The 14,255-nt window shown below is 40.6% G+C and overlaps 1 protein-coding gene across 1 annotated transcript; it reads left to right on the top strand.

Moving 5' to 3' along the window:
* The first annotated feature begins 6,335 nt into the window (after positions 1–6,335).
* Positions 6,336–7,817, top strand: LOC121518529 (ATP-sensitive inward rectifier potassium channel 1-like). Its single transcript, XM_041800879.1, has 2 exons — positions 6,336–6,392; positions 6,639–7,817. The coding sequence occupies exons 1-2, from the start codon at positions 6,336–6,338 to the stop codon at positions 7,815–7,817; spliced, it is 1,236 nt and encodes a 411-aa protein (XP_041656813.1).
* Positions 7,818–14,255: the final 6,438 nt, after the last annotated feature.

The following is a 14,255-nucleotide window of genomic DNA, read 5'->3' as shown; positions in this document are numbered from 1 at the left end:
TTTTAATGCAAATATAAATGCATAGTTAAATATTTATATGTATCTGAAAATGATTTTTTCCCCCTTAGCAGTAGGTGGCACAAAAAGTTTAAGCTGTTGTACAGACATGGTCCACTAGATGGAGACAGTTCTGTGGGTGATTTTTATTTTGAGTTTCAGCACTGAGCATCAGGACACCATGACATTTACAGTGAAGAGTTTGGGAATTACATTTAGTCAGTCAGTTGTAGAGTGGTTGTTTTAAGTCAGTAATGGATCAAGGCCTGTATTAAAGACACCTATATTTGAAGGTGATGACTTACAGCTATGTTAAAAGTAGGGCTGTCATGATTAACCGTATTAATTGCAATTAACTAGGATCCACAATTCGCACCCATTATTTTTGACTTTAAAAACTTTGGTTAAGTCATGTCAGAGTCTCCCTGCAGCAACAGTGACGAAAGGTAAATCTGCTACTGCTCCTCAGTGTCTCATTTCCATTTAAAAAAAAATTCACAGACAACTCAGAAGACAAGTCAAACCTCATCTGAACCTTGTGTTATCAAACATACTTTTTTACTGTTCACATATGTTCTTTTCACTGCATAACAATACATGTAAGAATTCATGTTAAAATCATCAATCTACTTGCAAAGAAAAAATCAATTTAAATACAAAATAATGGAATTTAGAATGCAATAAAAAGGGAGCAGATTTTACTGGCTCATTTTTCATGATTTTGAAGCTTAATTTTATAAGCTTGGAGATGTTTTATTTGGCTGAAATTTTTAGGGGTTCATGACACAGTACCCTGTCATACAACAAACCTAATTACAGATTTATTTCCACTTTACAGGGTCTTTAAGCAGTTCTAGTCTTTTACTGGTCAGAGATCGATTCCTGGTCTCTGCACACATTCGGTGCATGTCTTCTCCCACTCTCTTTGCATATATATCCTGTCTCTCATCAGCTGTCCTCTCTAAATAAAGACAAAATGCTCAAAATTAATCTTAAAAAAATCTGGTTTAAGTAGGCTTTTAAATTGTTATTTTAAATTATTGTTACCATGATTTTAAGGCCCTTAAGGTTGACAGTGACTGTAAAATACATGAATAGTCTATTGAAATTTAAGGTCATTGTTTTGAAACATAATCTCATCACCTTACATGACATATTTGTGCCTGGGCCTGGTTGGGCTTTGAGCAATCGAGTACAGGCCAGTGGGAGATAGGGGAGGGGGAAGCATGCTTCGGTACGATACAGGGCAACTGGGCCCAGTGTGAGTGCGCCCTAAGGAAGGGGCCCCTTCTTGAATGCACCATGTGCATATCTTATATGTTGATGGTTTGACACATTGTTTTTGCACATCTTACATAATTTGTGATCTATTTTAGTCCACATTCAAGATAAAAAAAAGATCAAATCAAATAAAAGCCTAGAAATCAAAGATGTTGACAGCCAAGGTGCCAACTTCAAGGCTTCAAAAGAGTGTTACTCAAACCAGTGTGCAGCATTACAGATAAAAATCTAAAGCCAGCTGGCTGTTGCATGACATGTCATATAATCTTAAACCTTAAGTCTGTAGCCTCTAACCTGCTCTTGAATCAGTACAGTCTTCATGTTTAAGCATCTCCTGGTTCCTTTATCTGCACACAGTTACTGGCTGTTCCAATCACTATGAAGCATGTTATAAACTCAGGGCCTGCCTGCTATCTTAACAGGTGATGGACGTTTGCACCGCAGATATGAAAATGTTCCTCCTACAGCCAGAAGAATAATGCAAAGACACTTTGTCCCTGCAGCTCTTCATTTTGATGCAAATGTGAGGCAACCCTACAGGTTTGAAGTAAGGGGGGGAAGGGGACCGGGGGAAATGCAATTTAGGGATTTCTTTGTGAGGCCTGACGCAAATCCCAAATGTTCTCAGGGCTGAAAACAAAAACAGCAAGGGTGCTGCACAGGCCGCGTTGGCCCCTTCAATGGATGCACCTCCTGCAAAACAAAAGGGAACTTTCCAGGACATTCCCTTCCTCATACTCAGCAGAATTTACACTCCTAAGATCTGCACTAATCATAAATCCAGTGCTGTAAAGGTTTGTTATTGCACTTGTTAGTGGAGTGATGGAGGGAGTCACCCTGCCAATCAAAGAGAACTGACGCCCACTGGGAGCTCTGCGGCCGGCTCCGCTGTGTATGCGGCCAGTGTACATGGTGGCATGTGGCTGGGATTAGGAAATTTCACTGTGGATTAAAATCTTTCCAACGTCTCCATGGCCACTTGTGGAAAGAAAGGAGTCTGAAGTTTCAGAGAAGATCCAGTGAGCACTCCGGGCCCATGGTCTCACAGAGCAGGTAGGTCCAAACTTTATTTCTACTCTAGGAGGATAATGATTTATTATCAATTTTAGGTGCTTTGAATTTGGTTTCTTCTTTGAATATGTCTGGAGTTTAGGAGCCTGTAAAAAGTGTGGATGGGGTTTGTTACTGTAAAATACAGTTTTTCATTTTATTGCTGCATAAAGAAAAGTTACACGTTCTAATTTTTTGTTGCTTTGTCTAGTTTTCCAATTGTGTCAAGAAACCCAATAACTGTGCTTCATTCAAACTGGATTAAGACTAAATAACTGGAAAAGACAACACAATCAGATTACATTCTTTCTGTTTAAATAATGAAAAAAAATGCAGGACAAAGAGGGGAAACTCCAAGTATTTGTAAATTACTGCACTGTATTTGGGATCAGACTTCTAACAGCTGAAAGACGCTTTTTAACAAAGACATAAAATAAATTCTTGAAGGGATTATTCTTAGTGTGAGATCTTTTTTTTGTCCCAAAAGTATGTCTTTCATATTCAGAGCATAACACAAAGGTTTCTTAAATCCGAGTCTAATCAGTGGCTGTTATGTAAGAACTCAAAGTGGACCACGTGGTGCAATCTGCACTGTACTAACAGTACAAAAGGTAAATTAACTTACACTCTAATGAAACTCTTGGACATTATTTGTACCTATAAATGGCTTTTTTAAGTTTTAAGTTTCTATTTTACAGGAATACTTTTTACTGTTATACTGTATGAGAAAAAATAAGATTCATTCCTTCACCATGTGCTACATTATAATCTCTATGTGATGCTAGTGAAATCATTATATATTTAAGGGCTGATATTGAAGTTAGGCTGCTTTCTTTTCACTTCAACATTTATTTTCTTGGAAACAAGTCAGTTGGAAATACTGTAAGACAGAAATAAGGGATATATCTATACCTATATCTACGTATATGAAGCACAGCACCAGCAATCTGAATGTAACTCCACATGAGAAAAGCCACATGGATGCTAAAGCATTTCTTACTGATGCCACTGTTACCCATCATTTAAGGTAATAATTTAATTCATACTACTGCTACTGATTATTTGTGGATGCCATGTGTCCATTGATAGGGAAAAAACAATTTAAAAAAAAGATATTTAAAAGAAATTGTTGTTGGATATCGACACGTTATTTTCCAATGTTAATATTTTTTCATGGCAGTCACTGAAAGAAAATATATCTCCTGTTTACAGATGTAGTTTGGAATGTACATCAGTATAAAGCAGCTACATCAAACTTTACTATATTGCAGAATATAACTTTAATTCTTCTGCTTTGCATCTTCTGCCCCCTTAAAGATTATCCCCCCTCCCCCCCAAGAAAATATGAACTACCTTAAACTTGAAAAGCCATACTGTTGGATGATACTACTTTTTTGAGTGGAAGTTAAGCCCCATATTATATGAAACAAGCTCATTTTAAAGGTGCATTTGCAGCATTTTAATGTCTATTGCCGTGGTTCTCAACTGGTCCAGGGTCAGGACGTCAGCAAATCAGGACCCATAGTTCTTACATTTTGCTATCATAACAGGTTTTAATGAAAAATGGTGCAGTTTGGATTAGAGAGATGTAATAAAACAAAGGGAATGAGACGTGTCCTTCAAATTAAAGCAATCATAGAATTATTTCACTCTTATTTTTTCCAGACACACATCCACGACCCACCAAAATGGCGTAGGGATACACTTTTGGGCATTAATTTATCAGAAGAAAGAAAATTTTGATTAAAAAAATTAGACTGATAATAGATCGCTAATAGAGGCTTTGTAAATTTGATGGCAACATGTCAAAAAAATCCCTTTGCTCTTAAAGGTACAGTGTGATTGCAGTGCTCATGTCTAGTGGTAACCGTGGTAACCGGTGGAATTTAAAAAAAAAAAACACGTACTGTTAAATGGTCCTTTCTGTGGTATTGTACAAACTGGCAGTGCAAAAGGCTGAGTCTGTGGAGGGGGACCCTTCTTATGTATGAATAAAAGGCATATCTTAAGTTAACAGAAATACAACTTTTTCTATATTCAGGTGATTAAACGCTAATTTTAACATGCTTATATGTATTATATTCCATTTTTACCATTTGCTGCACTAAATGCAACTAAATATTACATACTGTACCTTTAATTTTTATTCTTTTATCCATCCCAAAGATCAACACAATCTGGGATTTAAAAATAAGAAGACAATCTGCTCTCAGTCTGCCTCTGCCTACATACCCACATGTCATCTTTTCTGTTTAATATAAATGCAGCTGCTTCAGAGTTTTGTAAAATGTCCCCGTGCCATTCAGATGCACATCACTTCAGATCTTTCATTACTATCATTATCAAATCTACCAGTAACATAATTCTTCTCAATTTACCAGTGTTTAAAGGGATAATTCTGATTAACTATGTCAATTGACAGGACTACTACAGATGTTTTTTGCTATCCATCTGTTTTTTTATAAACTGATGAGAAAAGAAGCTAATGCAGCCAACTGTATTTTTATTAAATACTGAAGTAACACGTTGTATTGGGTTATGTAGTAATCATTAATTTGAAACATCTTTAACCTATTCAACACTAAGTAGTGGTGTCATTAAAAACAAGCGTATTGTAACTTTTCGTAAAGAAATACTGTAAGGAGGGAAAAATTGATGGGGACTACTTTCAGTGGCCGACTAGTACACATTTGGTGCTCTGGTTGGTACAGCAGCAGGTGTATGTGAGACAAACAATGGTGAAGGAATGTGTCACCCAGAGAAACTGTGCTGCTAACTGATGTGTTTTTAACAGTTTTGGGACAAAAAGGAGCTCCATGGAACAGCTGAATGAAATTTCCCTGGCATCTGGTGCAGAGACAATGCTGCTCTTTTCACTGGATTTGTCTTTTATTTGGAAAAAAAAATACCCGACTCAACCTTTAAGAGGAAACATGTTCTGTTAAGGACACAGACTTTTAGAAGTTTACTCTAAAATAGTAGTTTTAATAGTTAATAATAGTTTTCATTCATGCCATCACTCATAGATTCTAAAATATCAGCATGGTGTTTTTTTAACTGAAGACCCCCTACCACCCCCATAGAGGAATTTAATAGAATAATACTTTGAAGAGCACATTACAGACCTGCCCTCTTTGTAAGTGTCTTGAGATAACTTTGGTTATGCATTGGTGCTTTACAATTACTGTTAGAAAACACAACCCAAATTTGTACAAATTTCAACCACTTAAACCTACTCAGTTTGGACCACACGGAATTAAAAAAAAATGAAATTTATTTCGGTATATTAATGGAGAGCCAATCACACTGAGAAAAAAAGAACACAAATTTTAAATAAATTAAGCAACACTGCAATATGAGAGCTAAACATAATTGTTCAGTTTACATTTCTGAAAATAACTGAAGAAAGAGATGAAATAAACAGATTTAAAAAAATGTTTTGTCAAAAAGGATTGGATTCATTTTATTTTACTCCATTGTCTAAAGATACCACAGTAATAGTCATTTCTTGAGGAACAACCTTTTTTCTTGGGAAAAGCTGCTTTGTCATCTTAAGAAAATGAGAGAAGTGGTTAAAATATCAAGAAAACAATCAAAGTTTAACCATTATCACAGAAAAACTAAGTCAACTAAAATGTATGAATGCACAGTCATGTGCATAAGTTTTAGATGTTTAGGGTGCTAAGGATTTATCACAGGGCAGGAGAGGGAGGCAGACTCAAGCTTTAAATGTGTTGACACAGGTATGTAGCTCAGCAGTCGACATCAAGCTTAACAGCATTTCTTTTAGTCCAGGCCTTTACACCCTTATTTGTACACCAGTAGACTGCTGGTGGTTTTCAGGGCCTTGGGACATCCACAGAATGACCATGGGCTTGTAACAACCCTACTACACGCCCAGATGGTACCCTAAAAGCTGTGCTTACTTGCCACATCCACCCAGTTCTCAACCTGAACTTTGGGGACTTCATTTTTTCAACAGATTGTTTTCCCATGCCCCTGGTAATATGCAAGGACATCCAGAGCACGACCAGAGTTGTATGAATCCTCCTTCCTTCCCAATGGTACCCTCAAGCAGGTCACTCACCACATCCATGCCTTTCTTCTGCCTTAATTTTTGGCCCAAACATGCCTTAAAGTTCTGCACAGTACTGTATGCTGCATTTTCCCCAGGAACACATTTGAGACCCTCTGACATAAGCAGTGGGTCTTTTTTGCTAAAGAGACACACTCAGATAAAGCAACAATCAATGTGAGGCAATACAATACAACATGTTACAGTACAATAAGACTGAAACACATGGATTTAGCTTTCTGTTAACCTTGTGTTCATTCTCTCCATCTCTAGGATGTTCCAGCTGCTCCAGGGTCACATCCAGCCAGCTGGACTCCGAAGCCGCAAAAACCGCCTGGTCACCAAAGATGGGCGCTGCAACATTGAGTTCGGCAGCACTGAATACAGCAACCACTATGCTTACCTGGTTGACTTTTGGACCACATTCGTAGAGATCCGCTGGCGCTTTGTCCTCCTTCTTTTTGTGGCTGCGTTCACAGGTAGCTGGTTCATTTTCAGTCTGCTGTGGTACTGGATCGCTAAGAGCAATGGTGATCTAATCGGACAGAACAGCACAGATGGACATGTTAAGTGTATAGAAAATGTTCATGGACTCACAACAGCCTTCCTTTACTCTTTGGAGACCCAGACCACCATTGGGTATGGCGGCAGGGCACTGACTGGGCACTGTGCCGGCACTGTGGCTCTAATCATGATCCAGTCTCTAATCGGCGTCTTTATCAACTGTTTCATGTGCGGCGTCATCTTAGCAAAGATCTCCTTACCTAAAAGAAGGGGAAAGACCGTCACATTCAGCGACACAGCTGTCATCTGCCTAAAGAAAGGAAGTCTGTGTCTACTAATCAGAGTCGCTAACCTCAGAAAGACATTACTCATCGGCAGCCAGATTTACGGCAAGCTGCTAAGGACAATAACAACTCCAGATGGAGAGACCAACATCCTGGACCAGGTGGACATTGAGTTTATGGTCGATGCTGGAAAGGACAACTTGTTCTTCGTTTGTCCTCTCACTCTTTACCACGTGATAAACAAATCAAGCCCGTTCTACGAGCTGTCCGCTGACTCTCTCCCCCTGCAGGACTTTGAGTTGGTGGTCTTTCTTGATGGGACGGCTGAGTCGACCAGCTCTGCCTGCCAGGTTCGAACCTCTTACATCCCACAAGAGATTCAGTGGGGTTACAGTTTCTTGCCAATCATCTCTCGCACTAACACAGGAAAGTACCGTGTGGATTTCTCAAACTTTTCTAAAAGCATTCAGGTCACCACGCCGCACTGCATCCAGTGCTTCGAGGCAGACATAGACCAGAGAAACCACAACAGAGAAAATCACAATAACCAGGGGAAGAGGGGGGTTGACAATCTGGGGTTTCAGGTGATTGGCATCCACGATTCGATGGATATTACTCAAATGTGAGCACGTATACTGAAGGTAGAAGAAAGACATGGAAATAAAGGCTACAATCGCTCTGCAAACCCAACTCTGTCTCCAAGAAATATCTTTTAATGTTTAAAAACTGGATTCCCAATGATACTGTGATGATGCATGCTTGCCAAATTAAATATTTTGTTAGACTATCAAAAAGTAAAAGAGCATTTATCTGGATTTAAGAGGAGTTGAAGAGAATGGAAGACCAGTTTTATTCCACCCTCAAGTCTAGGGTTAAGTTTATGCAACAAAGCAACTTTTTTATACCCCTACCCTTGATTTCAAGTGCCCACTTGCTTTTTAAAACACAATTACAATGTCCCTAATAATGGGACAACCCTTCAAATTCCTGATACCTCATCAGTGGTTGTCAACAGCATTACTGTACATAAATGCATACAACAACAATATTGTTAAGGAGTTGAAGAGGATGGCTGACCGGTTTGATTCCACCCACCAGTCTAGGGTCAAACCACTTAAGTGGATAAATCGCATATGTTCTCTGACGTGATTATTGCTGACAGCTGAAGTGAATAATGTCTTCCATGTCTACAAGACTTTGATTAGACTTTAAAAGGACTCTTTTTTAACTTACCTGACATCCTTTCACATCTAAACCAAATGACTTAATCCCATTTTCACAATCAAACTCTGCTTTCTCTCATTGGTTGTTGTGGGTATTTCGACTGACCTAGAATCACGTTTTGCAACACAACTGAAAGTCATAAAAATGATCATGTAGACACCACATATTTAAAAATGATTTGGACAAATAATTTGCAATGAGCCTGGACTCGGGATACACCCCCCTCCCAGTCATTAAGGGGGCAAATCGGGCCTTAAGTCAGGCTTAAAGGTCCCGTCCACACAGAGACAAATTCAGGAGTATAAGCAAAAGTTTTTTGTCATATTGGCGTTTTATCCACACGGAAACGGCGTTTTGGGTGACTGTAAATGATACTTTTTGAAAATGGGTCCCAGAGTGCACAAATCCGTATACGACTACCGTTCCGTCTCTGTGTGGACGGCCAACTGCATCTTTCTTGAAACGATTACATCACACATAGCATAGCTCTCTTACGATACCTGCGTGGGTCTGGCCAAAACAACAATGGCGGATTACAGGGTTGTGTTTGTGCTGCAGAAGCTACTGAGCTTGTTATGGCTTTTACAGCAAAATCTGATGCTCCTTTACCACCACCGCGAAATGCACACACCATATGTTCTTAAATCCAACGCGGAGAACAACCAAAAGGGCAACTGGAAGAAAAATTGTGTCAGTTTCCTGTGATCTTCTTCTCTCGGTGCATTTCTGTGGCAGCGTTACAGCACCATGTACAGGCTTGGCATATGCACTACAGCGTTTTCAGTCGTTTTCATTGGTTCTGTGTTCACGCGGATATTTCCTGAAATGATCCCGTCTTTACGGAAATCTTTTTCAAAACGAAATGGCTAAATGTCGTTTTCGTCTCCGTGTGGATGGGGCCTAAAATCATGTAGTGTCACTAGCTTTAGATGAGAAACAGACTGCCATAAAGCAGTTTGTATTGCCAATGATAAAGTACAAGACCAGCATAACATTGACCAGTGTTTTTAGATACCAAGCCCATTCATAGCTAGGGAGGATAACCCCCACCCCACTGCCAAAGGTTTATAATTCAAGTTTTCACATTAACACCTGCCAACCAGCCAAATGTTACAATGTCATTTAGCATTTAGCAGACGCTTTTCTCCAAAGCGACGTACATTTGAGAGCAAGAACAACACAAGCAATGATCTAGACAAGAAGAAACAACATCAGTAAGTGCCATCCAGTGCTTCAGGTCCAATTGGACGCAAGTGCTGCCGTGTAGAGTTTAAGGCAGAGTACCTAAAATATATGTTGTTTATGTAGTTTTTTTTTTTTTTTTTGTTTGTTTTTTTTTTTGTTGTTGTTGTTTTTATGTTTTTTTTTTTGTTATTAGACAGCAACAATGAATCAAGGAAAATGTGGGATCACTAATCGCCATTCATTAGACTTCACAACAACTATTTACCAAGTACCAAGTGCTGGATCATTCCCAAAGAGCTGGGCAAAGAAATCCCAGAAGTAGAGCAGGACAGTGCGAGCTAACTATAGTTGGGAAACTCATTCAACCACTGGGGGCAGCAGTGGAGAATAGTCTGGCTGAGACTCAATCTACTACTGGGGACAACAGTAGAGAATTGCCTAGCTAAGTGCAAAGTGTTCTCTGAAGAGCTGGGTCTTTAGCCTTCTCTTGAAAGTAGACAGGGAGTCTGTAGATCGAATGGAGTTGGGTAATTCATTCCACCATTTAGGGACAACAGAGGAGAAGAGTCGAGCTAGTGACTTAGGAGCATGATGTGCTGGAAGTACCAGGCGCCTTTCGCTGGCTGGCGTAGTGGGCGAGAAGGGGTGTAGACCTGGATGAGGACTCCAGGTAAACAGGAGCAGTTTTAGTTACTGCTTTGTAAGCAATGATTAGAGTTTTGAATTTAATGCGAGCTGCAACTGGAAGCCAGTGTAGAGAGATTATAAGAGGCGTGACATGAGCTCTCTTGGGTTGGTTGAAGACCAGACGTGCTGCTGCGTTCTGGATCAACTGCAGAGGTATAACTGTGCATGCAGGTAGGCCTGCCAGTAATGAGTTACAGTAGTCAATACGTGATATTATAAGAGCCTGTACCAGGAGTTGTGTAGCATGCTCTGTCAAGTAGGGTCTGATCCTCTTGATGTTGTAGAGGGCGAAACGGCAGGATCGAGCAATCGAGGCCACATGGAGCTTGAAGGTTAGCTGGTCATCAATCATGACACCCAGATTCCGGGCTGACTTAGTGGGCAAGAGATTATTTGATCCAAGCTGGATATTGATCTGCGGTTCCATAATGGGACTGGCTGGGATGATAATGAGCTCCGTTTTGGGCAGGTTGAGCTGAAGGTGACGTTCCCTCATCCATTTAGAAATATCAGCAAGGCAGGATGAGATCCGAGCTGAGACAGTTGTGTCATCTGGTGGAAAGGACAGGAATAGCTGTGTGTTGTCTGCATAGCAGTGATAAGAAAAGCCATGGGAGCGGATGATTGCACCAAGTGAGGTGGTGTATATTGAGAAAAGTAGGGGACCAAGCACAGACCCTTGAGGCACCCCTGTTGATAAGCCATGCAGTTTAGACACTCCTCCCTTCCATGATACTCTAAAAGATCTCCCTGTGAGGTAGGACTTAAACCACTGTAGGGCAGATCCTGAGATACCAAGTGAAGAGAGTGTGGAGAGGAGGATTTGGTGGTTTACTGTGTCAAAGGCAGCAGACAGATCCAGCAGTAAGAGAACTGAGGACTGACCAGCTGCTCTGGCCAAGCGAAGTGATTCCGTTACCGACAAAGTGCAGTTTCAGTAGAGTGGCCCGCCTAAAGCCAGACTGATTCTGATCAAGTAGATCATTGTTCTGCAAGTGTTCTGAGAGCTGGTTGAAGACTGTGCGCTCCAGTATTTTTGATAGGAATGGGAGAAGTGAGACCGGCCTGTAATTTTCAACCAGGGCTGGGTTGAGAGTGGGTTTTTTGAGCAGTGGTGTAACCCGCGCTTGCTTGAAAGCAGCTGGGAACACACCTGTGGACAGAGAGGAGTTAATGATACAACTCACAGCAGGGCTGATTGTGGGCTCAATCGCCTGCAAGAGATGTGATGTGGTATCGGATCGAGGGGACAGGTTGTGGGCTTAGAGTCAAGCAGAAGCCTGGTGACCTCGCTCTCACTTAGTGGAGAGAATGAGCTAAGTGATGCATCACTAGCTGGTGGCAGAAAACTGAGTTGGACAGGCTCAGAGAATTGGTTGCTGATGGTAGAAACCTTGTCAGTGAAGTAGGAGGCGAACATGTCTGGAGTCAACATACTGGAGGGTTGTGGGTTTGAAGGAGAGAGGAGCGAGTTAAAAGCAGAGAAGAGTTTGCGTGCATCAGTGGCAGCACAGATCTTTGATTGATAGAACGCCTTCTTAGCAGATTTTAGAGCAGAGGTAAAACAGGACAGTTTTTGCTGATAGGCACTCAAGTCAGTGGTTTGTTTGGATTTACGCCATTTTCTCTCTGCCGCTCTGAGCCCTGCCCTTTGGGTTCTGATGACCTCAGTGAGCCAGGGACAAGGTGGAGTATTTCGAATAGGCTTAGACACCAGAGGGCAGAGTTTGTCCAGAGAGGAGGTCAGTGAGGAGCAGAATGTGTCTGTGGCCTCGTTAACAGTGAGTGTGAAGGACTCGTTACATGAGGCTAGTGCAGCTGAGACTTCGTCAGACAGCTGTGTTGGGTCAAGTGACTGAAGGTTTCTGCGGTATGATCTTAATTGAGTAGTGGATTGCTGAAGTTCAGGTAAGCCAAGTGAGAACTGAATGAAGTAGTGGTCAGAGAGGTGAAGTGGTGTTACACTCAAATTAGCCGTGGAGCAATTGCGAGTTAGAATCAAATCCAGTGTATTACCAGCCTTGTGTGTAGGAGGCGTTTGAACCAGTTTCAAGTCAAAGGATACAAGTGGATTTCAACTCTGCCAGGTGGGCCAGTGACCCCCACTAGGTGGGCTGAACTTATCAAAGACACATCCTTAGCTTTATTCTCACTAATCTTGGCTGTTAGCTCCAGTTTTTGTGAACACTAAATGCTTACTGTAAAGAGGCTGTTTTGTGCATAAAGGGAACTACCTTCCCCCAAAATGAATGCAAAGTGCCCACTTTAAATTGGACCACAAACTGTGTTGGTTAATTTGTGTTTCTGCCAGGGTGGATGAAAAAAAATACTTTAAAGTTTGAAGTAGTGCTCATTCTCAAGTAATAATTAGCATGCAGTAGTCAGTCTTAATCATATAATAAGTCATTCCAAACAAGAAAATTGTGGCTAGTGGAAAATCAGAGTGGCTAGTAACTTTGAACAACTACCAGCCACAGTGGCTAGTGAGCAAAAAGTCAACGTCAAGCCCAGCCTGTTCCTTTCACAAATGGTTCTGTAAGGAACACACATTTGACACAATGTGTGGTGCAGCTGTCTTTACTAAATATTGTCTATAAATCAATCAATCAATTTTAAAAAGCCATAGTGGAGCCCTGTACTGCAATGCCTTCTAAATTCTGCTCCTACCAGACCTCTCACCATTAACACTCACTCATGCATTTCCATCATAATCAGTAAAGCTGGTGTGCACTGCAAGATTCAGAGACAGATTTTGAAATGCATGTCTAATTTTGGAAGTTGGACAGACTTTTAGCATGACTGTACATCATTTGTCATGCAATATACAAGACCATACACTTGCACAGTGAGCTAGACAGTCTGGCTGCAGACTGTACATCTCTGATGACCACTCTCACAGACCATTCATCTGAGACACGGTCTGTCTCAGAAAGGAAGTGCCGTAATTTAAAAAGATTTTCTTTTAAATTCAACTTCATTCATAAACAGTCTGGCAGTTATACTCATGAAACAACCACACTGCAAACATTACAGAGTAAGCAACATGTCAAACAAGTAGAAAGTAGAAACACAAATGACGGCTTGCCTTAGCTTCGTTAGCTTAAGCTAAAGCTAACACCAATACTAGCTACATAATTAACAATATTAGGCCAATGTAGCTAAGTTATGTATGACATTATTTGCTTTAACAAACATGGCAAAAGCACATGTAGCTAGCCTACTTTATGAGCTTAGCTTTAGCTATGTTAGCAATGTTAACTACATTAGCTACATAAGTAAATTATCTATGTAATGGCGTAAGCTACATTTACCTGTGTTAGAATGTTTTCGTGGAGGATTCTTTTTTTTTCTCCTGTGAGCAAATATCCAGCGTTTTTTTTAATGCTGGCACACTGGGCAGAAAAAGCGTCTGCAGCGTCAGCTATTTTTGTTGCCACGCATAAAACTGTTCTACTTTTGGAACAGCACTGTGCTCGTCAAAGACACTTCTTCCTCACTTGCCAATCAAAATCAAAAAGGGGCGGTACTTCTTACAAAAGCAGAAGAAAAACAATCTGACTCATCTTTATTTGAGGGTGTTTTTTAGGTCTGCAGCTGCTGCCTGTGTCAGGACAGGATTCCTTTACATTGTCAGCATGTCTTCTGTGTGATATTGCCTTGAAATAGAGCTAGGGCTATTTTAAAACAGTGTACCAGATTCTACCGAGGAAAGCAGGATTAATTTCTTGTAACAAAGCCACAATAAGGGCTGGCAAGAAGCGCTCTGGAACTGAGATCCTGAGTGCTACCAGCACCAAGGACACACAGCCTTACTAGGCTTTATTAAACATTTTGTAATCAGGTATTGCAGGTCAGGTTTTTAACTTTTAATTTTTTGGTACCCTAACTGTTACCTTAACCCAGAATGGAAGTTGAGCCATCAGAGATGTACAGTCTGCAGCCAGATCTTTTATAACAGTGAAAGCAGG

This window comes from Cheilinus undulatus, linkage group 12 (assembly GCF_018320785.1).
Source record: "Cheilinus undulatus linkage group 12, ASM1832078v1, whole genome shotgun sequence".
In the NCBI taxonomy this organism is placed as follows: Eukaryota; Metazoa; Chordata; class Actinopteri; order Labriformes; family Labridae; genus Cheilinus; species Cheilinus undulatus.
This window is presented reverse-complemented; position numbering and strand designations above follow the sequence as displayed.